At 40.9% G+C, this 24,971-nt stretch overlaps 1 protein-coding gene across 5 annotated transcripts in view; it reads right to left on the bottom strand.

The window, feature by feature from the left end:
- Nucleotides 1-23,723, bottom strand: part of PHACTR1 (phosphatase and actin regulator 1) — a 298,201-nt gene extending 274,478 nt beyond the window's left edge. For 2 of the 5 annotated variants that reach the window (XM_058802626.1, XM_058802660.1), the window contains exons 1-4: nucleotides 22,827-22,910; nucleotides 21,503-21,614; nucleotides 10,290-10,436; nucleotides 8,534-8,680 (exon numbers count right to left, since the gene is read on the bottom strand). In XM_058802626.1, the coding sequence (XP_058658609.1) occupies nucleotides 8,534-8,680; nucleotides 10,290-10,436; nucleotides 21,503-21,563 (355 nt within the window). In that variant the 5' untranslated portion in view covers nucleotides 21,564-21,614; nucleotides 22,827-22,910. Of the gene's footprint in view, nucleotides 1-8,533; nucleotides 8,681-10,289; nucleotides 10,437-21,502; nucleotides 21,615-22,567; nucleotides 22,791-22,826; nucleotides 22,911-23,681 lie in introns of those variants that run through there. The other 3 variants (XM_058802642.1, XM_058802618.1, XM_058802634.1) reach the window with 2 other exon arrangements.
- Nucleotides 23,724-24,971: the final 1,248 nt, after the last annotated feature.

Below are 24,971 nucleotides of genomic sequence, written 5' to 3' on the forward strand. Positions count from 1 at the left end.
TAGCATAGAATTAGATTTAGCCCTGATGAAATTTCTCTTTCATTTTAATAATACATCAAGTATTTAATTTGCTTATAAACTATTAACCAGATGTCTGTCTGTCCAAGTACTGTATTCACTAACCGTAAAAATGATATTGCAACATAAATTATGCATAGCCAAGAATGTTCTGATTAACCAAAATATGCACTGCAGTTCATATCAATCACAGTTAAAATGGCATGTGTTCATAGAGTATATAAAAACACAAGTATATGCAAACTCTTGTCACATGCTTCCCCAGTCTTATGTACTTCATAACCAGAATGAAACCACGGTGAATCTGGAATGTAGAAGAAACATGAGCACTGAATTTTTCAACTCTGCCTCCCTGTTTTCTTGCTGAATTTGCTACTCATTAAATTCTAGTTTAGATGTCATCTTCACATTCTTATACACTGAACTGGAATTTCAAGATAAGAAAATTATTACAGAGTTTGCAGTAAAGGCACTAATTATTTTATTTTAAATATTCAGGAACATTGTCTCTACAAATGAAAGGGAAGCTAGGGATGGTGACCATTTACTGAGGGTCCAGCTATGGCTTCAGCATATCAATATAAAATAAGACCACCAATGCATTATAACTGAAGGCAACAGAACTGCATGATTAAAAATGGTTACTGCATGATTATAAATAATTTTACCCTAATAGTATTCTGAATGAAGAAAACATTTTAGTGGACTACATCAAGAAGGTGTATTACTATGTAAAATACATCACATTAATATGATTAAAATGTTAAAAGTGACATTTTTTGCACCTTATCCACAAGAGATACATTGTCACGAATGTTCATCACCAAGAAAGCATGAAGACAGCCAAGTTTTATTTCACTGTGGAAATACAACATTTCATACTGACTCTTATGGTCTAAAGCAGAAGCACAAGAAATAACTTCTAATAACATAATATTTCATTAACATTGAAATTTTATATTTGAAAACAGACAGCCCAAGACATTCTTTCTGGACTAATGACTTTTGTCACATGGCAAAAACTTACAAACAACTTTAAGATTGATTCTGAAGACACTAACATGCCTAGCTCTGAGAATTACTCTGAGTAGTCCCAATGAAGCCAATTAGTTGACTCAGAGTAATTAAGTATTAAAGCTAATTATACCTGTTACTGAGGATTAGGCCTTTTCTTTTTACTAGATTTTACAGCTAATAATTCTGAACAGGGCTGTCAGTTTTGAAGTTTTGGAAAAATGCAATTTCCTTAAAGACCTAGTTCCCAGAAGAAAATTATGGTTCCTGATGAAACAAAAAAAAAATTATTTTGCATCATCCCAGCTTGCAGGAATATACTTGGTTGTGTTAACCCAAAAACCTCATCAAGCAAAACACAAATATAGAGATAACTTCTTATCCAGGCAAATTCTGCAACACCAATTTTCCTGAAGGACCAGATTAATAACAAAGCACTACAGCAGCCTTAAAGTCACACATATTGCAGAGAGTTTTACAAGGCATCAGCTCTGCATATTCTGATCCCAAAGTGAGCACATACCTTCCTTCCTTCCATCTCCTGCCACAGCTGTTGCACAGCAATGTTGATGCCATTGACTGCACATGTATCAGCTGTCCCCTGACACAGAAAGGTGATGCATATGTGCAGTGCCACAAGAACATCATAACATGAGAATATCTCCAGCATTCAGAGAAATGCATCTTCTCTCATTTTACTCTTGCCAGTCCATCAACTTGACTAACTTCGCCCTTCCCTTCAAACTGTCCTCAGTCATATTTGTTCATTCAAGTCTGCATCAAAAATTCCTGTTAGATGACAGCTGGTGAAGCAGGGATATCTCTCCCCTTCAACAAGATCTGGGGAACATGTAAACTCATTCCTATCAGGCACACAGTGAAGGTCACAGTCTTAAGTCTCCAAAGTCAAGTGCAAGAGTTAAAACCTCAGCTGCTGATAAGACCTCTTCCCCCCAAAACTGCCTGTTGATACAGAGGTGCTTTCAGCCCCTGCACTTAGCCCTGGGAAGGGCAGGCTATCTCAAATGGCCTACCCTTGTCACATGAAAGGTGGCTTTCAGCTTGGATGTTCATTCTTCCTGGTATGTGTACTCATGCTCCCAGGGCTGGAAAACAGCCAGGAAATGAATGACAGGCACACATCTGATCTCCGGCTATACTCCAAATTAAGCAGCATTAAGACTATCAGTCATCAGTCAGCGAAAGTGCAGGCACAAGGTTTTTTAAGGCAACATCTGATGGCAAAGGAGGCCAGTTCTCCAGGCCCCTTTATAAAGTTATTAAGAAATGCTTTGCCAAAACCTGTGATTTCGGTTCCTAAGTATGACAGGATCTCCATGACAATAATCTGAGGGAGTGATTAGAGCAGAGCAAAAAGTGGAAATTTTCCAGGCATGCATTTTTACTAATCTTTCTCCAAAAAGAAATAAAACCTCCCACACATATTAGAAAGCCTACTACTGCCTATTTCTCTCTCCCCTGTTCTGCTGAGACCAATCTTTTCTACCTGAAATCCTAAAGCCACCATAATTTAAAAATATTTTTAAAACACTATTATGCCCTTCCAATTAACCTTTCCACATTGTTTCTAATCTGTGAGGTCCATAAATCCAAAGTCGTTGAAATTTGTATATAGTTTTGGGGAGCATTTATTCATATATCATGAAACCCTGCAGAGTATTTTATTACAAATATATTGAAATGTATACTGAATAAACAGGGAAGAAATAACTCAACTCCAAATGTGATAGCATTTCAGATGACTGCAGAGATGATTAACTGCGTTAAATCATTTGTAAGGATGACCAGGGGCAAACTTAGAAACTTCAAAACAGACTTAAAAATAAAATTATGGGATTTAGAGAAAATTAAACATTAATGGGATGGAGATTTTCTGCAGAAAATCCAGTCAAGGAATTTCACTTTATTTTCACCTATTTACAATTTACCCACCTCAGTGAGCTATATAAATATTCTTTCTTATTTTACAAAGTAACAAAATTAAGTTCACAAGCTCCTCCTTGTTCACTGCAGCAAAATATATCATATCCTTCCAGAGAAATCAACATGTATGAGGCTAATACACAAATAACATTATCTTTCCATTAGAAAGCAAAATCATACATCATTTTGATCCCTGAAAAGTGTTCTGCATAGCTCTAGAGCTATATAATGCAGTGCATACAGCAGTACAAACAGGAACAGTGAGGCAGCCTACCATGAAGGCTGTAAGAAACCCTAGGGCCCAAACAGAGCATGGAAGGTGCCAGGACACTGAAAATGTAAGACACTTTTGATTTCAACTTTGTGCCTGGTCCAGAACAAATAAATTCCCACATCTAAAACTAACAGTCACACTTTGTGTCCTGGCTTTTCCCCACCAGCTCTGCATGACAGAAACCGCCGACCATGAACATTTCCCAGCTTGCGAACATTTGTCTCAGCCATTCAGCAGTTTCTGCCAGGATCCTCCTCCCTCTTTACACCCTGTGAATTAATTCTGCTTGCAGCAGCACTAACACAGGCTGACGTAGATTTTTTTCCTCTCCCCAGTGTGATTTATTCGTCACTGCTTAAGAACAGTAAATGGTACCAAATTCACTTGCCTTTCTAGACACGAGGACCCTTCTTCTGTACCTGTGGCAAAATTATTCACAGCCACTAAACCCTTTCCCTCTCAGCTTTGCTTTCCCAGAACACATTCCAAGACAACATGTGGCTCCATACCACAAAGAGATAAAACAGATCTTTCATCATTGAAGGGGAGCAGAGATGTATATTTCTACAGTCTGGCTGAGATCCCTGGCTGAAGTCAACAAATGACTTAAATCGCTTGAGGATCCAGCTACTTCAGTGAGATTACTGAGTGACTTCAGTGCACTAAAAATCTGTGCTACACTCCAGGGCTGAGCGAGCCAGCTGAGCTCCATAGCTTGCACAGGCTGCACCATCTCTATTGAGATCTGCCCGTCACCACCTCTTTCCCCTTTCTCTCCTCTCTCTTCAGAGGCCAGCTCTGCACTCCTCCTGCTGCTCCTCTGGCTTCTGTTTGGTTGCACCGCTGGCACACACTTTGAAATCAGAGTGGGAGGAATATATTCACATTCAAAATCTGCCCTCTCCCCATTCCACAGCTTCCATGCTGTGGAATTCTTTCTGAATCTTTGCTGATCCCTAGTACAGCTACTGTAGTCATTCTGGCCTTACACCTTCTCCAAGGCATTGGCTTGCTTTCTCCCTGAGTCTCCATCCCCAGGTTAAATAAGTAGACAATCAGCCTTGCTCAAACAAAAGCCAACATTTGGTGACTTCCCTGAATGACTGCGGAGCTGAAACAAAGACAGATTCTTGCACCACTTAACAAGAAGTCAGTCTGTTAGAATCAGCTTTGCAGAGGATTGCAGTACCAAACTCAATCTTTTTTGGCTAGGGACAAGTAAGAGTACCTGTATATAGAAATAGCTTCAATAACAACTAACACTTGAAAGGCTAAAAGAACCTGACCAGATCAATTCAGTGCAGTAGTCCCCCCTTTCCCTAACAAACACCAATAAAATTCTTACAGGGATTCCCCAAGCAGCTTTGTGAAGGGGGAAGGAGGAGAAAAGCTCATACACCTTGGATCACATAGTGACTTTTAAGCAATCTATTTCCTTATCAGTCATCACCTCTGCCAATTTATCAAGCTTGAAAGCTACTTACCATGCACTGCTATTTAAAAAGTACAGTATTTTGCAACAGGAAGAATAGAAATCAGCCAAAACCTGTAATAGGTCAAAACTGATAAAAACCACTTGAACTGATCAGCTGGCACAGGACTAGGAAAGTGATTATGCTATTGTCACAGATGAACAAGTTTTCAGAAGTAATTTGGGATTAGCCTTTACATGCCTGCATCAGAAAGTCAGAAAGACAATCTGAAAACTGTGTTTAAGAAGATGTGTATGAAAAGCCAAATATGGATGTTAAGAGATGGAGACATGCCAGATTGCTAATCATAATAAAGAAAACAAAAGACCACCACCCAAAAGTGAGAGCACATTCCACATTCCTCTAGTGTTGCACTGGAGGAAGTTGTTGAGAAAATAAAAAATTAATTTCTGTAAGGAACTGATTTATTATCAAATATGGAAAAAGAATTTATAGCTGCCTATAGCTTTACAATATTATGTAGCTACGTTAATTTTGGCAGAAGAGTTAATTTTAATCCTTTGGGAAGTATTATCCTCTTGATATGAGCACATAACTTAGATTAATAGGATTTGCATATGTATAATAATAGAGAGAATAACCCTGGGTTTAGAAAACAACGGGGTATTTTAATCAGTTTGGGAACACCAGACAAAAAACCATACCAGGCACAACTAATCGAACAGCATTTGTCAACTAATGCTAGGTAATAATTGATCAATATTTAGAAACAAACATAATAAACTGGCATGTTTTGGAAAATCAAACAATGCAAAGCTGTTAATATAATCGAAAGACAAGGGGAGATAGAAGCTGCACTGTTAATCATTTGCAAATTGTGTTTTTTAAAGACCCAGACCAAATACATGCTACAACCAAACTGTATAATTGACTCTGTGTTTGCAATCTCAGTTGTTCAACAATACAGATAACAGCAGTAATGGTATAATTATAACTCACAGCTGAAGTAGATAAAAACCTGATAGTTCTTAACTAATGGTTGCAATTAAGGGTGGAGAAGAGCAGTATTCACTGTATCTGGTTATGGTTCTTTAATAAAAGTGGATTTGAAGTTCCAATGCTGCAAAGCAGATCCTGCATGCTGCAGCCGAACTTTGACCGTGTCCTGACAGAAGACAGTGACTGGGGAATGCAGCTTGACTTGTAACAGCTGTAGGAAAAATAGCTCTGTAAGCAGTGGTTGAGTAGCAAGTGCAGATATGGAATGCACTAAATGGAAAGCAAGCAATGAGCACACAAGGAAGAGGTTCCTTCCTGAGCCCCGAGCATCACTTCAGCTTCAACTGCATCCGTGGGCTGAAGAAGCAGCTTTACTTCCTTCCTACCACCTTCCCCCTGCATAGGCAAAGAGATACACACAGCCCTGTGCACACACATGCGCTGCCAGCCCACGGACAGACGGGGAGAACGAGGCAAGGCGGGACAGGCGCTCTCCACCCCCGGCGGAGCGGCTTCAGCACCGGGGGCGGCGGACAGCGCCCCGGGCAGGAGGTCGGGCCCCTCCGCCCAGGGCACCGCGACACCGAGGGCGACCCGGACCCTCTGCGGCACAGGCAGGGACACCAGCCACGAGACTGCACGTGGAAACCCGGTCGGCTTGGAAACAGGGTGCTTCGCCCCCCTCCCCATACACAGAGCCATAAAAATAAGGGCAAGAACTCTGCACCTCACAAGCAAAGTAAGTTTCAAAAGGAAAGCCCGAGCTGCACGGCATGATCGAGTATGAGCAAAAGTGGCCAAACACATTTTCTAGTGGCTTTGTCCTCAGACTAGAGAGTTCTCATACCCAGGAAGCTTGGTTTGTGCTTTCTGAGCAAACAGAAGAGTAAACCCAACAGCTCAGAAATGAAGCGGGTATCAGCGGCATGTTTCACTTGCTTTTTGGCTCTCTCACTCAATACTGGTTGCTAAGCAATTTTATTTTTTTTACTACTCACTGCCAGATGGATTAATGAAAACACACACTTGCACTACTTACAACATTTTTCATTTATATTTCTTGATACACCAGTACAGTTTCTTTTAATTATTTCTTTTTTAAGGAATTCCATTCCCAGGTTTGCAAGTAAAGACCCAAATTATAGAGAGCCAGGGGGAGGGGAGGAACAGAAAGAAGCTAAGTGTAATTACCAAATTATTTGGTGGATTGCAGGAAAGAGGTACCTTGAGACTTCCACATCCTCTGGGACTTGTAGCAAAGACAGCATGTCTAGCTCAGCATAGAGATGTGAGGCACCAGGTGACCTGAAGGTGCCTTGCTCTTAGCTGGTTTATCTATTTATAACTACATGTCATAACATTACCTGAGAGAACACAAGTCAGCACAGTGTTATTTCAGCAGTCAAATAACCATACACAGCCTTTTTTTCTTTACACCTTACAGCAATGCTCTTTCTGTTTTCACTTCCAGTTCTTTATAGAGCTGAAACCTGGCACTTGGCACAGTCTTCCAGCCTGTGCCCTGGAATGCCACCCAACTTACCCATGGTTTGGCAATTTCTTATAAGTCGTGATCAGAGAGAAATAATGACACGCCATACCGTTCTGCCAGTGGCAAAACCAAACTGCGCATCAGCCATTACCAAGGGTGTAATTGCAGCAGGGATAACAGGAGGGGGGAGGGGAATCTGTTCCATCCCCAAATGAAGAAGATGCATCTCTGCCATCTCCAACTTTCTGCCAGCTGAAAGGGGGAGGAGGGATGGGAGAGACTGCAGCAGGGCAAGCAGCAACTCCAAGGCAGCTCTCTTCCCTTTACAGCTGGCAGTGAGCTCACAGGCTCAGCATCAAACAATGTTACACAGTTGGGCCATTTTGTGTGCTACTGCTGGGACATGAAGGGAGGCTGCAGTACTGCTGGCTACAGATCCTCCCTCATGCTGTCCCCCTTCCCAAACAGAGGAAGTCTGGTTTGGTGCAGAGAACCAGCAGGAAGAACTTTCTTTTGTTTTTGAGAGCAAGTAACCTCTGGTGTGGTTAGTTTGCTGTTGATAGAGCTCATAAGGAAAGGTCAAGAAAGGAGGGAAAAAAAGAGGCCTAGTAGAAAAGAAAGAGGATAGTTTCATCATGTACAGGATGAACTGAAGGGGACAGCTTAAATCTCAAAGGAGTCATGAGGAAGAGGTGGCAAAGAGGAAGGCACAGTAGTGGAGAAAGGGGAAGGAAAGGTCAGGTGGAGAACTGCAGGAGATTTGTCCCAATAATAGGCAGAAGGAGGTGAATGCAGGGAGCTGGAGGTGTGTTGGTAGGAACCATCAGGCTGTAAACCCATCGAGAGTCTCAAAAGGCAATGCTGAGATAACCGGGGACCTCATGAAACTAAGTGGACAACACAGGTGCAAGTTTCCTTGCACTTCTGAGGCATAAACCCATCAGGGGAAGAAGGCAAAGAGCAAGCCAAGGAGAGACTTGCAAAACACCAAGGGCAGCATGTCCAGGAGGGATGCCAGCACCTGGCGAGGAGGGACAGTGCGGAAGCCTTGACGGGATGCGCCACCACGCTGTGCAGGGCGAGAGGGCGGCGCTCTGGGACAGGGGAAGCTTCGAGGGGCTGAACGGAGCAGGGCAGCCGGTCCCGGCTCACCCAGGAGGGAGGCGCGGGGCAGGGGGAGCCGGTGTGCGGGCCAGGGCCAGGGGAGGCCGGCGAGGTGCGAAGGCGCGGGCAGCGGGGCAGGGCCGGGCGGCGGCGCCCGGGGAGCCCGCGGGCGCAGGCAGGGGCGGAGGGCGGGGGCGGCCCCTTCCCTCCCTGCTTCCCCCGCCGCCGGTCGCGCCGGGCCGGGCCGCCTCTCACCTGTGTCGAGGTTTAAGGAGATGCGGGCCTCGGCGAGGTAGGGGGTGTCGCTCTTGGAGCGGACGCGGCGGATGGGTCTGCGGTCGATGTCCTCCTCGGAAGATGCCGCCATTAATGTGGGCACGGTGAGCAGCGTGGCCCGGCGAGCTGGCGAGGGCGAGCGGCGGCGCGGGGCGGCCGGGCGAGGAGGGGGCGGAGGGGGAGACAGGGGAAGGGAGGAGGGAGAGAGGCGCGGGAGGGGGAGGGGAGGACGGGGAAGGAGAGAGGGAAAGGGAGAAAAGAGCGCAGGGAGGGAGGGGGAGAGACAGGGAAAACCCGTCAAGGATCTGCGGACGGGAGCGGCCGCGGCGGCCCTGCCCGCTGCCCCTGCCGAGTCCCGCCCGCCTCCGCTGCGGGGCACGGAGCGCTGTCCCCGGCCCCGGCGCTGCCGGCCCCCGCCCCGGGCACGGTCCGGCCGAGCGCCTTTCCCGCCCCCAGGGGAGGTCCCGGCTGAGGTGCCGAACGCCGCCGATGGGCCTGGCCGGCAGAGGTGCCACCCCGCAGCAAGCCCGGAGCCCCGAATGCTCACTTCTAGCCCAGGGCCTCCGGAACTCACAGCACCGCTTCATTGGGACTTGGTGGGATGTCTAACGGTGCATGCCTTCACCTCCTTACCCTTGCTCCATGGGCAAACCCATGGCGTAAAGCGGGATGGCGTGCCACACCTTGGCAGTTTAAATGCCAGGGGGACTGAGGAGCTTGCACTCAACGTTTGAAACTGACCAGCCTCAAAGCCCGGGGCTCGCCTTCCTAAGGGCTTCGGCAGGTCTTTGAGAAAAATGTGACCCTCTGCAAAAACCAGGGACTCCCTACTTCTGCTGCAAACTGGACTTGGTGTTTTGTGGAATCTCTGTTTCTCTGTTTAGTAATCAGCTCTTTATGTAGACATTCTTACCCTGCCTGCCACATTAGGGCTCCAATTTCGGTTGGTTAGTGTAATATAAATAATCAAAAAATGCTATTAAAAATAAGTGGGTAGCACAAAAGTACTACTTTACTAAAAGTAAAGTATAAGCTAGACAGTTAAAATATGTGCATAAGAGTGTACTAGCTCATGTAATTTAATTCAGGGCTTTTTAGAAAAAATGCCAAAACCCACTCTGCTTGAAGTCACTAAACTGTCAGTACTTCCAATATCTTTTGTATTGGTCAGCTTCAATGAGAAAGAAAGACCAAGGAAGGAATGTTGGATCTCACAAATTCTGAAGGCAGTGATAATAACACTAGTTAGTCTGAATTTTGAAGGACAGTTCTCTTATTCATTCCTGCAGAGTCAAGAATTTTCTGTTCCATGTTTGCCAATTAGTACTATTGAAGTTTTGGGTTGTGCTGCATTGGCTGTAACATTGGGTTTAGCTCAAGTCTGCTGTTAGCTGTAATCCCTCCATAAATGTTCTCAAGAACTTTCATGTTTCTCTGCCTGGAATGGTTAAGATATATTTTGTTTGCAAATCAATTCTATTTTGGTGTGATCTCACTAGCTCACCCTGGCTAAAACAGAAAAAAAAAGTTTTAGTTAGCACTTGCAGGAGAATTTTGAAAATTATTCCTGTTCATACATATGCAGGTGCTTGTAGTTAGACAGCCTTGGCATCTTTGGATGTCTGGTGAACCACTACATCGCTTGTGAACGAGGAGGTACCATCTGGTCCATCTGCATCTCAAGAAGTAGTCTTTAATTAACATCATATGCTGTTTAGGGAAGCTGTGGTCTTACCATTATCAAGGTTGAAGCAGATCCGAGCTTCTTCCAAGTAAGGGGTGTCACTCTTAGACCGGAGCCTTCTGATGGGTCTCCGGTCTATGTCATCCTCAGAAGTTGCTGTCACCAGAGTGGGCACAGTGAGAAGAGTTGCCCGACGAGCTGGTAAGAAGAAATAAATGAGGATGAGAATAGCAGAGAGAAATAGAAAGGGGAAGAAGGAGGTAGAAAAAGAATAATCATAATAAAAAAGACTAGAAAAGAAAAGAGAAAGAAAATCACTCAATAGAAGAGATGATCTGTAGCAGGTAGTAGAACAGGCTGTTTGCTGTGAGGTCCTTGCCTTATATTCTACATGATACAGAATTTAAGGGCTGGACTGAATTATACCAAGAAAAGATTGCTTTCTTTTGTGTCCCAAAGACACAGATTACAGATCTGTTGTTGCCACAGATTGCTTGTTCTAAGTTCCTAGTTACACCACTAAAACAATCCTTTTCTCAACTTCTCAATAGCTCAATAGCTGCAGTCTCTCTTTTCCTGAATGCAGTTTTTGAGGCTGTGATACCTGAGGAGTGGAAATATTTAAGTGGTCAATTAATCTGCAGATATCAATGGAAGCTGATATTTCCAGATATCAGTGGAACACATGATATGATTATTATTCTTGACAAGATGCAAACTATTCCAAAACTCAGTTTCTTGTTGTCTCCTCTTGAGCGTTTAAAATTAACAGCTACTTTTTTTTTGCTCTTGATCACTTTATGCCTTAATTTCTTAGTTGTGGAGCAGGGAGAAACATAATTTTCATTCAGTAGGGATTTTGTGAACATATAATTCCATTAATATTGTAAAGTATTCATATACTTTAGTGAAGCACCAATGAAAAACCCAGGAGGAAAGTATCTTCTGAGCAGGATTTAAATGGCTTGGGGCCATGCATTCAAGGAGGAGAAAGCAAAATATTTAATACTGGCTCATTAAGTGAGCACTGCCCACTCCATGCACTGATGAAGCAAATGGTAGGATAGTAAAAAATTGCTGTCATCATGCAATTAGAAGCCCTACTATAATCCATATATATAAGGAGACAATTAATGTTGAAGAGGCAACCTTCATTTGGGCATTGCCTAGGTATTTAGCTCTGGACCTTATAGCTTTGATAATGTCCCTTAAATGTAGGTGTTTTATATGTGAAATGTAATTATGAGTGGCTGTTGATTGCTTTGGGCACTGAGCCTATAAATTACAAATCACAAAGAGAAGAGCCTCGTTAAATATATCCAACTAAACTCTCTGTATCTGAGTAGATAAAGATTATCACAAATGCTAGTTGGGATGTGGCTGATCATTGAAATAATGAGGACCATCCACAAGTACTTTCTCCTCCACTTGGAAAGAGAATTTCTGCTTGAAAGCCCATCCTTACCCACAATGTGGGCCTATAAACATTAACTACCATGTGGGACCCTGTAAGAGCCTAGGAGCCTAAACCCTAAATGTTTCTTGCTGTTGAGACATTATTTAGCATAAGAGACTTTATCTCAGGGCTTTTGTAGAGCATCACACTTCAAATAACTAACAATGAACTGTATTCTCCCTCTGGGAGTAGAGAACATGACTGATAGTGACTAAGAGCATATTCTGCAACCTACTAACTATGATTCTTTATTTTAAAAGTTTTTTAGAGTTTCAAATGAGACTTGTCAATCAGTAGCTTTCTGATGCCTAAGATCTGACTAAGGTGTTAGGTATGATAGCATATAATTAGTATGAGTTAACAAAAGCTGTCATGCTCTATTTTTCAATCTGGTGTATTATGTAGTTTACTAAACAAGTAAATCTGTGCTGCTGGAGGTAGAGGATATTTCTGGTCTAACTTACTTATTTTCTGTTTTTAAATAGATTTTTTCTGGGTGGGGGGACGTTGCTCATTTCTAACCTAGCATTTGAATTTGAAGTAAAAGCAAAGGGCAGGAGTTGAAATTGATTTAATGGGGTCAACTATTTAGATTAAGCTAAAGTAAACATTGCAAGTAGGCTGTAAACCATTCCTCCCTTGTAATAGGGAATAGTAATGAAGATAAAAGAGAATGGAAAATTTCTGCTATGGAAAATTTTGTGTACTGCATCTTCAAATTTACACTTAAGGAAGATTTATCTATACAGGAAGTTATTATTGTAAAAGTCATCTCATAAAACAACCATGTAAAAGATTTGTCTTTTAAAACTGGCATGACCTAGCTGTAGTTGAAGTCAGTGAAAGAACACCCATGAATTTCAGCTCGATCACAGCACAGAAATATATCTGAAAAAAACCCCAACACCAAAATACATATACATTTTTAGTAAACAAAGAATAAGAGTAAGCTTTTCTATATAATTGTTTATAAATAATTTTTACCTTTTGGGTCAAAATATTGGGATCTGGCTTGTATTCATATTCATTTTGACTGCAAGTAGGTGGATGCTAGAAAATGTTTCTTGGAGTAATCATTATGTATTACTTTGACAACCATCATTATCTACCCTTTGTGTATATTACCAAAAGGAGTTTTCAAGAATGACTGGAAATTTTAAGTAAACATTGAAAACATTTCAGAGTAGGCTAATAAGTATTAAAACATTTTGCAATAAAAACCTAAGATCAATTCTAGAACTGAAAAGTATAGCTGATGACATTCTGGTATCCACAGAGTGACAGTGAATGTTTATGCCTGCCATGAATATAACTGTACACATTCTTTTCCTAATCCACAGCAGTCTTTATTTCAAGAATGACTCGCCATACATTTTTTAGTAAAGCTGTCAATGTATGCCCATGTGACTCTTGGGTCCATCACAGATAACCCACCAGTATCTCTAGCTTCAGCTGCTCTCCATGAACCAGCTCAGTCTCTGGAACATACGTTTAGGAGATAGTTTTCCAGGAAAATTAGGAGGTATCCTCTTGAAGGTCTTGGAGCAATGGAATGACATTACAGTACACATTAAGGGACCTGCTTACTCTGCAAATAGATATAAGACCAGTGTCTAAAAGCTCAATTTAAGGAGCCACTGTAACAGCATGAGGAAGGGAAATAAGTAATTTTGTTAAATTCTTTAATTCTATTTTCATTGTTCCTCATAGGCTTACACTCCAATTGGCTCATTGCGGCAATGTCTAGTCTGGTATTTTTTAGAAAGGGAAAAAGTTGCTTATGAAGAGAAAAATACCTTAAAATGCAACACAAGTATGTCTTTGGGAGAAGGGAAAGTAAAATATATAAATTTTTGTATTACAAGTTCAGAGGCATTTTTAACATATAATTTCAATATGTTTAGTTAGATCTATAGCTGGTCACAATTTTTAAATACTCCTTAAAATTACTGAAAATATGAAGGGTGATTACACCTTCCATTTTTTCCTTTAAGATACTTTTCCACATATTTTAATAAAAATGTTAGTAGTAATTTTTGTTTGCCAAGAACTACCTTTGTTTTGAAGAGTTATAGTTTTGATTTTTTTAAGAGTTGTGTTACTTAGAAAAAAAAATTGGAAAAATTTCAGAGGTGAAATAGCATCTTCCTAAAAATTAATTGGAGAAAACATGTAATACTCATTTAGATTTTCCCCCCACTTTTACCAATCAGCCTTTACTAAAATAACTCATTGGTGACACAAGTACCGTGGTCATTTTTGACTCAATAGGGTCTTCACCTAGAAACCCTAATTTGCAGAGTACATTTTGACCTCAAAATGGCAAATCTTTGAAATACGATGATTTTTATCTTAGTACAAGTGAAGTGCTGAAATGTTTCTTGCAGATGTCTAGATGTAGAAAGGCTGTGTTCCTGATGCATAGAATCAAAGCAACTTCAAATAACACTGAAAGAGCCACAAGGGGGATGCTGGTTTACATCAGAAATCTCAAAGGCTTTTCTGAGGAAAACCTTGTTTCTCAGGCCAAATTTTTAACCACTTTGTAAAATCCCTATAAAAATATTTTAATTGCAATCCTACTATTGCTGATTGAATATGATTCTTCTTCCTTGCTACTTTTTTCCGCTAGAGGAACATATGGGATCTTACTCAGTTCTCCTTCATGCTTCTGTGGAGAGGGCTCACCATGACATAAAATATCTGCCTGTGGATAATGCATGCAGAAATATATTTTTGGCTAAATGGAAGCTTTAAAAAGATGAGTTCGGGTACATTTTGATTCATCTAGCACATGATACTCCTTTTGTGCTAAAGAAACATTATTAGGCTGTGAATATTCTTCCTTAAAGACAAACCAGGCAATGGGTTCAATTGAATGTTTATCAGGAAAAAAAAAATCTTTTGGTCTGGTTTAATGCCACTTCACTTTATCAGTTGCATTTAAAAGAAGGTGAAAGGACAACATTTGGAGGATTAGATTTGGGAAATGGAGTATGAGTTGCAGGAGAGGCAGAGAGTGGAACATGTGGAGAGGACATAATTTGTCATTTATGAAGAAAGATTTATAGGCTTGTGTCTCCCACATAAACACAGAAGCACATGCATATGGATTGCTCCATGTCTCTAAAGCAAAGCTGTTGAAACCTGTCTTGATGGACTTCAGTAATCTGAAGCAAAGTACATGGACACATCATATTCAACCACAGGCCCAAGGGTTGCAAACAACTGTACCCATGTGAAAGGATATCCACATTTATGTGCACGTTCGTTCTGCTGGTTTGTGGAATTTGGTTAAAAAGTGTGCACAATACACCTAACTAGCATTTTTTGTACATTTTAGTTGAAGCTTGCTTATTTCTCTATGTCCAAAGGCATAGGTTGTTCTGAAATTCTCAATAATGGGGATATGCCAGAATAGAAAGTAGGAAAAGGATTCTGAAAAGGATGAGGAAAAGGTTGATGTTGATCGGTTTCCTAATATTATTTAAAGGTAGGGACATTTTATTAAGAATGCACATTTGATGTTACTAATTCTTCTGATATTGATGTCAGTCTAAGAACTAGTGATATCACTAGTGATAGATAAAAGAGACCTGGAAGCTATTGTAATTTTGAAAATATGTTAACATATTGGATGGATTAATCACACATTTTGGTGGATAGAGGGACATCCAGAGTGGAATCATTCTGGATTAGGATCTGAGGATTCTGCAGCAATATGTTTTTATAAAACACTGGACCCAATTTAATATGCAAAAGCAGAAGGAAAGTAGCAATGAAGAGTCAGCAGTGATTAAATCAAACATCTAGAATGAATCAGCACTGACTGAATTAAAATAAATGAGCAAAAAATGAAGCACAGTGAAATAAATATTGTGGAAACATAGAGTAACAGAAAAATGTGGAATTAAAACTATACCTGAGAGTACTTTATTAAACATTATCAAGAAGAATGATTTCCTGAAATCTTTTGAGCAATCATGGCCTATATGTCTTTACAAACTTGTTACCCCTGGCAGTATGTACTATATTTTTATTTCTATATTTTTTTTACTTTCCATTTTTTATTCATTCATGCTCCTGATAAATGTGAATTAACCAAGTAAATTACATGAATGTTGCAACCAATAAAAGCATACCTAATATAAGTCTGTCTGTAACTTAATTATAGGTACAATGGATAGCTTAAGATAAACCTGCAAGAGGGTTTTGTTCAATTAAATTAAATATGTGAAGTGTATCTTACCAAATGGCCTAGCTAGCAACTTCAAGGAATGTAGCAGAATCTTCAAAATAATTAACATAGTTAATTTTAATTTTAATTAAATAGTTAATTTTAAGTTGGTGTGCCCTGCTGGTATGAAAGGATATAAGGTACAAGGTTATAGGATATAAATGGATGCACAGCTCTCTCACAGGAAATTAGGAAGTATTTTATTGAGTCAGAAGTCATGTGAGAGCTGAACCCAAACTCCCAGCAGGGACCTGAGAGTTGCACTGTGGTGCAAAGGTGGATGCCTGCATCCCAGAGTGGCACCCTGACACTGCACTGTCAGCCCATGCTGTCAGACTGGCATGCTGTTGCTAGAGGCACTAAGAGAGGGTGAGTCTTGGGCCCCATTCCATCAGATCATGCCTGCAGAAAAGTGCCACGTGCTGTCTGTGATGGGCAAATCCCCTTTTATGGCAGTACCTAAAGCCTTCTCTTGCAATGTACTGGGCAGGAATTATTCTTCTCTCTTAGAGTTCATCCAGGTGCTCAGCTCCCCTGGTGTACAATGGGAGGGAGGGAGGGTGGGAGGGGTTCCTCAGTTCTTAATCCAAGGTGATGGAGCCTAGGTGAAAGCCAGGTACCAACAGCTCTGTGTGCACTCTTTGCACAGAGTTTAGTTGGCTGTGGCTCAAGGCAGGCTCTTTGACATGATACAGATGTTGGAGAGAATGTTTTAAAAGGCCCTGACCAGCTTTGGAGCTTCTTGAAAGAGAAGCAAGTAGCCTCAAAATCTGCTTTCTCCCTGATTTTGGAGTTACACTTACACTGTGGCCACTGCCCATTTGCTGAGCAAGGCTTCAACTATGCCTGTGCCTGGCTACATTCCTCACTGATCCACATCCAGACTGCTGACTTCACGTCCTGCTTAGTCTCATGCCTGCCTCATCATCCATGGACTTGTCTGATGGTCTGGACTCCTGACTAAACCTGGTGACTGTCACCAGACCTGCATGGCTTGTGTGCTGCTGTGCTTTACCTCTCATAGGTGAGGCTGCTGCCTCTGCCTATTTTGGTGACTCTGGGTTTATTTTCCCTTACAGAGCTTCTCACTTCTGCTGCTTCTCAGTGCCTGCCTGCTCAGCTCTGTCAAATGTGAAGTCTTTCTTTTCATGCCCAAAAGCATAATTTTTATATAGAACTTCAAGATCAATGATGCCTCTCCAAACCAGGCTACAGCCAAGATGAAATCTTCACATTTACAGCTTTGGATTACAGCTTTACCCATTTTTGGGAAAGTTACTCTCTTTTCTGAATTAGATTCTATCTTGCCATTCCTCTATGCAAACAAATGCCATTAGCACAGGCATCTTTCACTCAATTTCACTGTCTAGGCTTTCATAATCAGTATAGAGGCAAGACTTACATTAATCCAAGGAAGATATCTAAGATTAGGTGAACCCTGCTTTTAAAATGACATTTTTTCTGAGACATGCTAAGCTAGTTAGAACGCTTAGGTAGAAACATCATCACTGAGGCCACCTAAGGGATAAGTGAACTAAATCCTATTCCAGGCCACATTACATACTTTCAGCCCTTGCAGCTGAAAGCCATGATAGATTTGCATTTAGAATACATTTGCAGCCAAGAATAACCAGTACCATCCAGACGCTTCAGAAGGAGAAGGCTTTTTTGAAAATGAAAGTCCAGCTTCATGCTTAGATTTCAGATTCAGGCTTTCCAAGGGCAAGAGGCTGGATCCAAAGGATCACAGTCCTTTCTTTCCTGTTTCTGATTTGCAGATGCGTCACCAGGCATTACGCACTTGGCAAGGACATCCCACCAGCTCCTAGCTTCCAACATACAGTACAGAAGAGACAGTCAGGAGGGCTGTAGAGCTTAGGATATTTCTGGCTTGTGTTTGAAGACTACAGCCAGCTGGCTTCATTTACCAAGTTTTCTAAATCTAGCTAATCCTACTGGCAGATCCAGCTTTTGTGACTTTTCCATCCTTCCTGCTTCACTTTCCTTGAAGGAAACAGGGAACAGCTGTTTGAACAGCAGAACAGCCTGAACGGGCAAGCATTTCTCTGCTCTGTGCTCAGCACATGGAAGTGAGGTGATGGCTGCTCCTGCAGAGAAGAGGATGGGAGAGGTGGCAGCTCATAAAGTAACACCTCTCTCCTCCTACCCTAAAACAGCAAAGGCAGTTTGCATCTTTCTGCAGGAGCAGGGACAAGGTGTGGGTGTTAGTGCAGGCAGTAAGGTGCAGAGAACTGGTGGGTTAGTTGCTGGAGGATAAAACCCTGTCTCAGTCTATTTGTTGAGGTCAGAGTATCACACATTCAACTACATAACACCCCAGGCCAGGTAGAATTTTATGTCATCAGTTGTCAATGACATCATAGCTCTTTGAGTTCCTTCCCTTCTCTTCCACCCACAAGGAATGACTAGAAATGAGAATGAGTGCTTTACAGCTGCCATTTGTAACATTGTCATGTCATTAATGTCAAAACAGTGGAAATACTTTTTTCTTCATCTGGAGTACTAAAGGGCAGAGACCTTCAAATCTCATAAAAGAGTTGAGTGGGTCATAAACCCCCATTCTACATTGTGTAAACAGAGCACTTTGTAATGCAATAACTAACAATATAACTACACTACTAATAACACATATACTGTTTTCTGATGTTGTTTCTAATTAAATGGCAGAATACTGTAGTCTTCTTTCACTCAGTTCTTATTGCAGTTTTAATGCATATACACATACTGTTTGATAGTGTGATTTGCTAATAGCGTCATGCTATTATACCAACATCAAATAGTTACTTGCAATCCCATTAGGCAGATCTGTTGGCAATGCTTTCTTGCAGACCTTTTATTCAGTTCCATACTAGCTACTTGAGCTATGCTATTTATTGCGGATGAGTGCCTCACATTCAGTGTGTTTTGGGGGCGGTTTCAGAAAGTTAAAGCTTAATGCAGTTAGCCTGTTTCTCAGAAGGTGGAGAAGGAAAGAAATATGATGATTTTGCCCATGTTTGGAGATATCATGCCATTACCTCATATGAAAGGGCTTGTTTTTTGGAAGACAGCTTTAAAATTTGGCATAAGGTACAAGGGCAACAGGAGTTAGCAGAGCTGTATAGGCAGCATGAATACACACTCAATAGGTTTGAGTTGCTTGTTCTGTACTGGGGGTAAAGCAGCTGAGAGGAAGGGGTTATTTAGAAGTTTGGGGCTAAAGGTAGTCATAAAGGCATTTACTGCAGAAAAGCTTGATGATCATAATTCTTCCAGAGGCTTATTCTTCAGCCTGCTGAAGCAGTCTGTGGCACCTCAGAGAGGCTCAGCAAAAGCCTCCTGAAACTTCTCTCTGCACAGGCCACATTTCATCTCACATCCTATTGCCACTGCAATTGTTCATCTGTTCTTCCCCTCAAGCACCTCTCCTGTTGCCAGGGGGCTGCTGTGTTGCAGCATTTGGGAATGTAAAGCAGAAGCATTGTCTCTTCCATGCTCTGAGCAATTTCCCTGCTGGCACTCAGCTTGTTGGAGAGCAGCTGACCTCAAGCACAGAAATAGGAAAAGAGGGGAGGTTACTAGAGTTTGGGGAAGAGGCCTCACCTCAAGCATGTAGAGGTAAGAGATGCAAAGGGCAGGAGCTGCGAGAAATGCAGTAAAAAGAGCAATGAGAAAGGCAAAAAGTGGAAGGGGACAGAGCCTAAGTGCAGCATGGCTTTTCTGTCAATGTTTCTAGTTGTGGAGGGAGGTAGAGTGTGGGACACTGGTGGACAGGGGAAGAATGTAATTGGTAACTTTCATAAAACATTCCCAAGCAGGGAAAAAAGAAATCTCCAAGTCTCAGTGCCAGCTCCTACTTGTTTTGGCCAAGGGATAAAAGTCTACATGACAGATCTAGAGGTCAGCCCCCTGCTGATGACATTTGTATCAAGGAATACAATTCTGTGTAATATTTTTTTTTTCCTTGTTTTGGATTTAATAACTGATCAGTACAAGCATTTCTATATCTGCTAACAATATAATTTCTCCAAGTATGGGTAAGATAATAATGTTTTTTCAATCTTGCTTGCTTGGATATAGTTGTAGTGAAGTTGACCTGCACAACCCTTTCGAGTCACCCTGTGCACATGAGTGTAATAGACTTTCATTGCATGATGACATATTCTTTCTTCCACAGTTGCCTCTGTATGTTGCAGTGCAGGGCATTGGGATGCTGTTGATAATTTGCTATAGTTTGTAAAGCAGTGAGATGTATATTCCTGAATTTTAGTTTCTATGGAATAGAAATGGTTTGTTCCCATAGAGATATCACAAAATTGTTATGGTTGGAACTGGAGGTCATCTAGTCCAACCTCTCTGCTCAGAGGTTTGAATAACATATTTCAAAATTACTTCTTAGCAACACCCAGGTGTTTGTTGTATTTTAGAGATGGAGAAAAAAAACCCCATCAAAATCACTCATTGCCCTCAGTGGTTTTTCCCTGATTTTGAGGTCCTTAGTATTGCTTCTCTTGTTCAATGCAGGAAGCTGTGTTGTGACAAGAAAGGCTTTCTACAACTGGTACAGATTAAATTGTATCACAACAACTGAGACAGCAGCTAAGCAACACAGCGTGTGTTAGGCAGCAGCACCTTGGCTGAGCCAGAGGTCAGAGGTGGTACTGCTCCTCATTATCCTGGGATGGTGGCATCCTGTGAGTGGATTACATCTTGCTCTGGGAGAATAGCCTCCAGAGGGAAGTCCAAACTCTGTTGTTGACACTTTGCATTTGATTAGCAACTAATGAAATTAATAGTGGAAGAAAAATTGATCCCATTTTCAAAAAACAGGCAGTATATAGAAACAAAAATGGCTGATAGAGCTACTTGGCTCTTACAATTTTCTGGAATTTAATATGATGTTTAAAGTTTAAGGTGAAAAAACCCTTCTCTCTGAAATTGCAAGTTTTCTCCAAATATAGAGCTGGTGAGAAAAATGTGAACTGACTTTACCAAAAATATCATCTATGTTGTGAACAAGTCTCAACTACATTAAAGCAGTGGATCTTGGTTACCCTTCCCCTCTCACCCTGCTGCTGCTCTGTGGGGGCCAGCATTTCACAGGGGACGATGAAGACCAGTGAGAGCTGCTCTGTGCAAACCGGGTGGGGGACTGCCTCAGGGCCTTCCCAAACCAGTTTTTCCTGAGTAACATCACCTTATGATCGCTGAGAAGAAAGAGAAGGAAGGAAAGAAGAAAGGACACTACAGGCTTACTCAGCAAGCTGCAGGCCATTGCTGTCTCCTCTGTCATGTCCATTTATGTTCTGCAACACCAGAACTTGTGTCTTGGCAGCTCTTTTTGCTCCTGCAGCACATGCAAGAGCTCTCACAGCTCCTACTTATCCTCTGAGAGGGCAGATCAACCCCACTATTACTCTTCTTGTAGTCCCTTTTAAAGCCCATGCATTTTAAAGGCCCTGTGCCCTCTCAACACTTATGTATGTTGGTCACTGGCCCCTATCTGGCCACATACATTTTAACTGTACTGTTAAACTAATAATTTTCTGAGTTACTGCCAGAGTTTCTTACCTTGGGCTCCTTGACTGTAAAACAGTCTGTGAGCAGACTCAACATCCAAAAAGTAGTCCATTTTGAAGGTGCTTTGTGTACAATACTCCGGTATGAATGATCAGTCAGATTCCTGGAAAAGATTACAGAGATGTCAGAGAAAAAAGCTGGTGGGTTTCTTTGTGGAAAGTACTGTGTAGGCAGTCACTAAAGTACTTCATCTGGCATATTAGGGTCAAAGTATTTTCAAGTCACTATTCATAGAACTTCATAAGCATCCTTTTCTATTTTAGAATGTTTGGTTCAAAACCTTGTCTAAAGAAAAAAAAGAAAAGTGCTACTGCAGTTTTAGCAACATTCCTTGTATCTTCCAAGTGCAATCACCTGTATTCTAGACAGTCTCCATTTCTTAAGACACATACTTGGATTCATCTGCCTGTTACATTTGCCCTTAAAAAGAAAATCAGAAAAGCTCAGGACAAGGACCTCCTTTAGCCAGATTCATAGCCAGTGCCTCTAAGTAGGCACTACTATAACAGACTACATTAAAGATTGCATTCTTGCCACTTATGCCAAAACACTGCACTAGAAAGGAAGACACAATATTCTGGATATTTCACTCCACCTAAATGGACCAGAAGCCAACCTTGCCTCTCCTCTCTCCTCTTGCTGACCAGAAGTAGCAACAGAACATTCCACCATCGGTTTTAAAATATGTGGTAAGAGCAATCATTAAGAAATAGTAGGCTTCTCCTAACACTGTTTTGTAGCTAAGGTTTATATTTTTGGCATCCTTTCGAATCGTAGATCTGCCGAGATCCTGGATTACAACTCTCCAAGCTATACACTAATTATGTCTGCCTGAGCCCAGCAGAGTTCCTGGAAAGATACTGTGACCCTTCTCCAGCTTCATTACTACCTTCTGCATTTTATTATACTTTTAAAAACTCACAATAAAAAAACAGGATTTGCAGAAAACACACAACCCCGTTCTCTCACCCACATCACAGTTCACCATAGCATGTAATCATAAGCATGCAAACAACTCTGAACAACATGTATTTTAAGACAGACGGACAAAAATACCTCTAGTCCTTTTCCGTGCAAATCTAACAAAAAGGTTTGAGGCAGGGAGTCTGATTCTTGCTTCAAGTAATTCCTTCAATTTTGCTGTGAAAAGTCAGGAAACTAGGCTTCCAAACCTTTACCTTTTCCCTTTGGTTCAGTTCTCATCAATCAACATGCAGTCCTTTTAAAATTCAGAAGTCTGTCCTGATGAGAAAACTTTTACGTTCCACAGCAATTCACTTTACTGTAGCACTCCCAAACCAGAAATGATACTTACTGCAGAGTATCAAGGGCTGTCTGGCAGTGGTGTAAGCTCCAGGAGTTTCAAGGAGGGTTTCTTTGATCTTACTAAATGTCCCCAGTGTAAGCAAACAATTTTGATTGTTTGATTGGAACTCTGATGAATAATGCATAACGTCAACTGGACTTCCTTTATCAGATAAAAATGGCCAGGAGATGTTGTTACTTAGCAACAGGAGGTGACACTACGTTCATCTCCCCCACTCCCCCTCACCCTTCGTACTAAAAAATTAAGCCCCTGGTTTTGATTTGATAAAAACTTTCCTAAGGAAAAAAAAATCTGTATCAAGTTTCCTTAAGAATTTGTTTTACACGTCGATCTTCCTTGTTGCATCTCAGATTCTGAGATAATTTTAATGTTTCATAATTATTAAATTTAAATATAATGTTATGTTTTATCTAATAGTTTTCTTTCACTAACTAAAATACCTGCTTACTCCATCATTTACCATAAGGGTAATGAGATTGTTTTGCTATGAATATAATGCAAATAACATCTTGAGAAGAGATTAATTTCTTATCTGGTACTGCTTGTTGGACAAGGCAGACAGAAAAAGCAACATACAAAATGTTCCAGTAATGCTACGAAATATATAGAACATTGAGAAATCTTTCCTATTACAGAATTCCTACTGTAAGGAATTCATTCATTCTTGAAGGAGCTCTAACATCTGATATAAGCATTCTCAAGGAATCGTTGCATTTCTGCTTAAGATACAGCCTTTTACAAAATACAAATGTAGCTTTTTTTAGGAAATGCACATTGACAAAAAGCCAAAGCACTGAAAGATTTTAAAAATAAATAAATAAAATCAGATGCAGAAGTACTTACCGGTGTTACTGACCTCTTTCCATCCTACTGTCATGGATTAAGACTAAGCAAATGCAACCCAGTCTGTGAGCCAGAAAGAACAGCTTCTAATTTTCACTTCAACCTCGAAATCAAGAGTACTGAATAGAGAAAGGTGACGGATCTGCTGTTTTATATTATGATGAAATGAAAGCTCTTAGCACAGATCTGAGTAGAACTGCTTTTTTTTATACTACATTAGCCTGCTAATTTGAGGAAAGTGAAAGGCTTTGTTTTACTGTCTTTTATCTGTTCTCTTTGCTACCCCCACAATTTAATTTGCATTTAAAATTATTCTTATGTCTCCACTGCACTCCAAGGTATGGAGCATTTTCTAATCACGATGAATGTTCAGTGTGGTTTTTTTGTGCAATGCCACTTTTATTCTGAGCCAGAAACATGGTGAGTAATTATAATTGCCAGCTATTTTCTAGAATGAAATACAGAGTGGTTGTCTGATGCAGTTTTTGATTTTTCCTTCATTTAGCAGTACATTGCAACAAACTACTCAGTCAAAGCATCAGTAAAAATATAAATCAAAGAGCACAGTGTCATGGCATGATAGCTTAAATATGCATATCCACAGACTGTGAAAGCAGAATATGTTTCTACCGAGATCTTTTCAATTATAATTTGCCTTTTAAAAGTTTAAAAGTGAGCTTGAATAGCTAATAAACTGAAATATAGCAGTTATCTCTTTGTGGCTTACAGCTGATCTAGTTTAGTATTACTGAAGCTGCACATAGTTTGGAATCCTGATCAAGCCAGGCACTAGGGGCTAAGAAGGGCCATGCTATTAAGCTGCATGGGCATCCTTCACAAGAGGATTATGACCCTGCTTTTTCCAGCAGGTCTTTGAGAAGTTCCCCAAAGCCTTTTTGGAAGAGAGTAAGAAATTGAAGAAGGTAGTGATAAAATGATCCTTTGATAAATTTAAACTCAGGAGTGCTGGTCAAGAGAAGTGTCAATAAGCAGACAGACCTAGTCTTCTCATTTTTGCAGATATTTTGCTCAAAAGGTCAGATATAAATACCTTCTAAAATCCATTGCCACCAAATATTACTGGTGCTCAAAACTGGGTCTTTTCAGTATCAGAAAACTCTATATCAAGTAGCATAGGATTTTTTGTTTGTTTTTAAAAAGAAACCCAAGAAGATGAATAAACCCTCAGAGTACAGGGATTTTTTTGGAGCAAGTTAGAAAGTAAGAATCCCCATGAAGAGATTACTATATGGCTTCCCATTCCTAAGGCTTCTTATATTCTTTTCCAGA

Source organism: Ammospiza caudacuta, chromosome 1, assembly GCF_027887145.1.
Source record: "Ammospiza caudacuta isolate bAmmCau1 chromosome 1, bAmmCau1.pri, whole genome shotgun sequence".
Lineage (NCBI taxonomy): Eukaryota > Metazoa > Chordata > Aves > Passeriformes > Passerellidae > Ammospiza > Ammospiza caudacuta.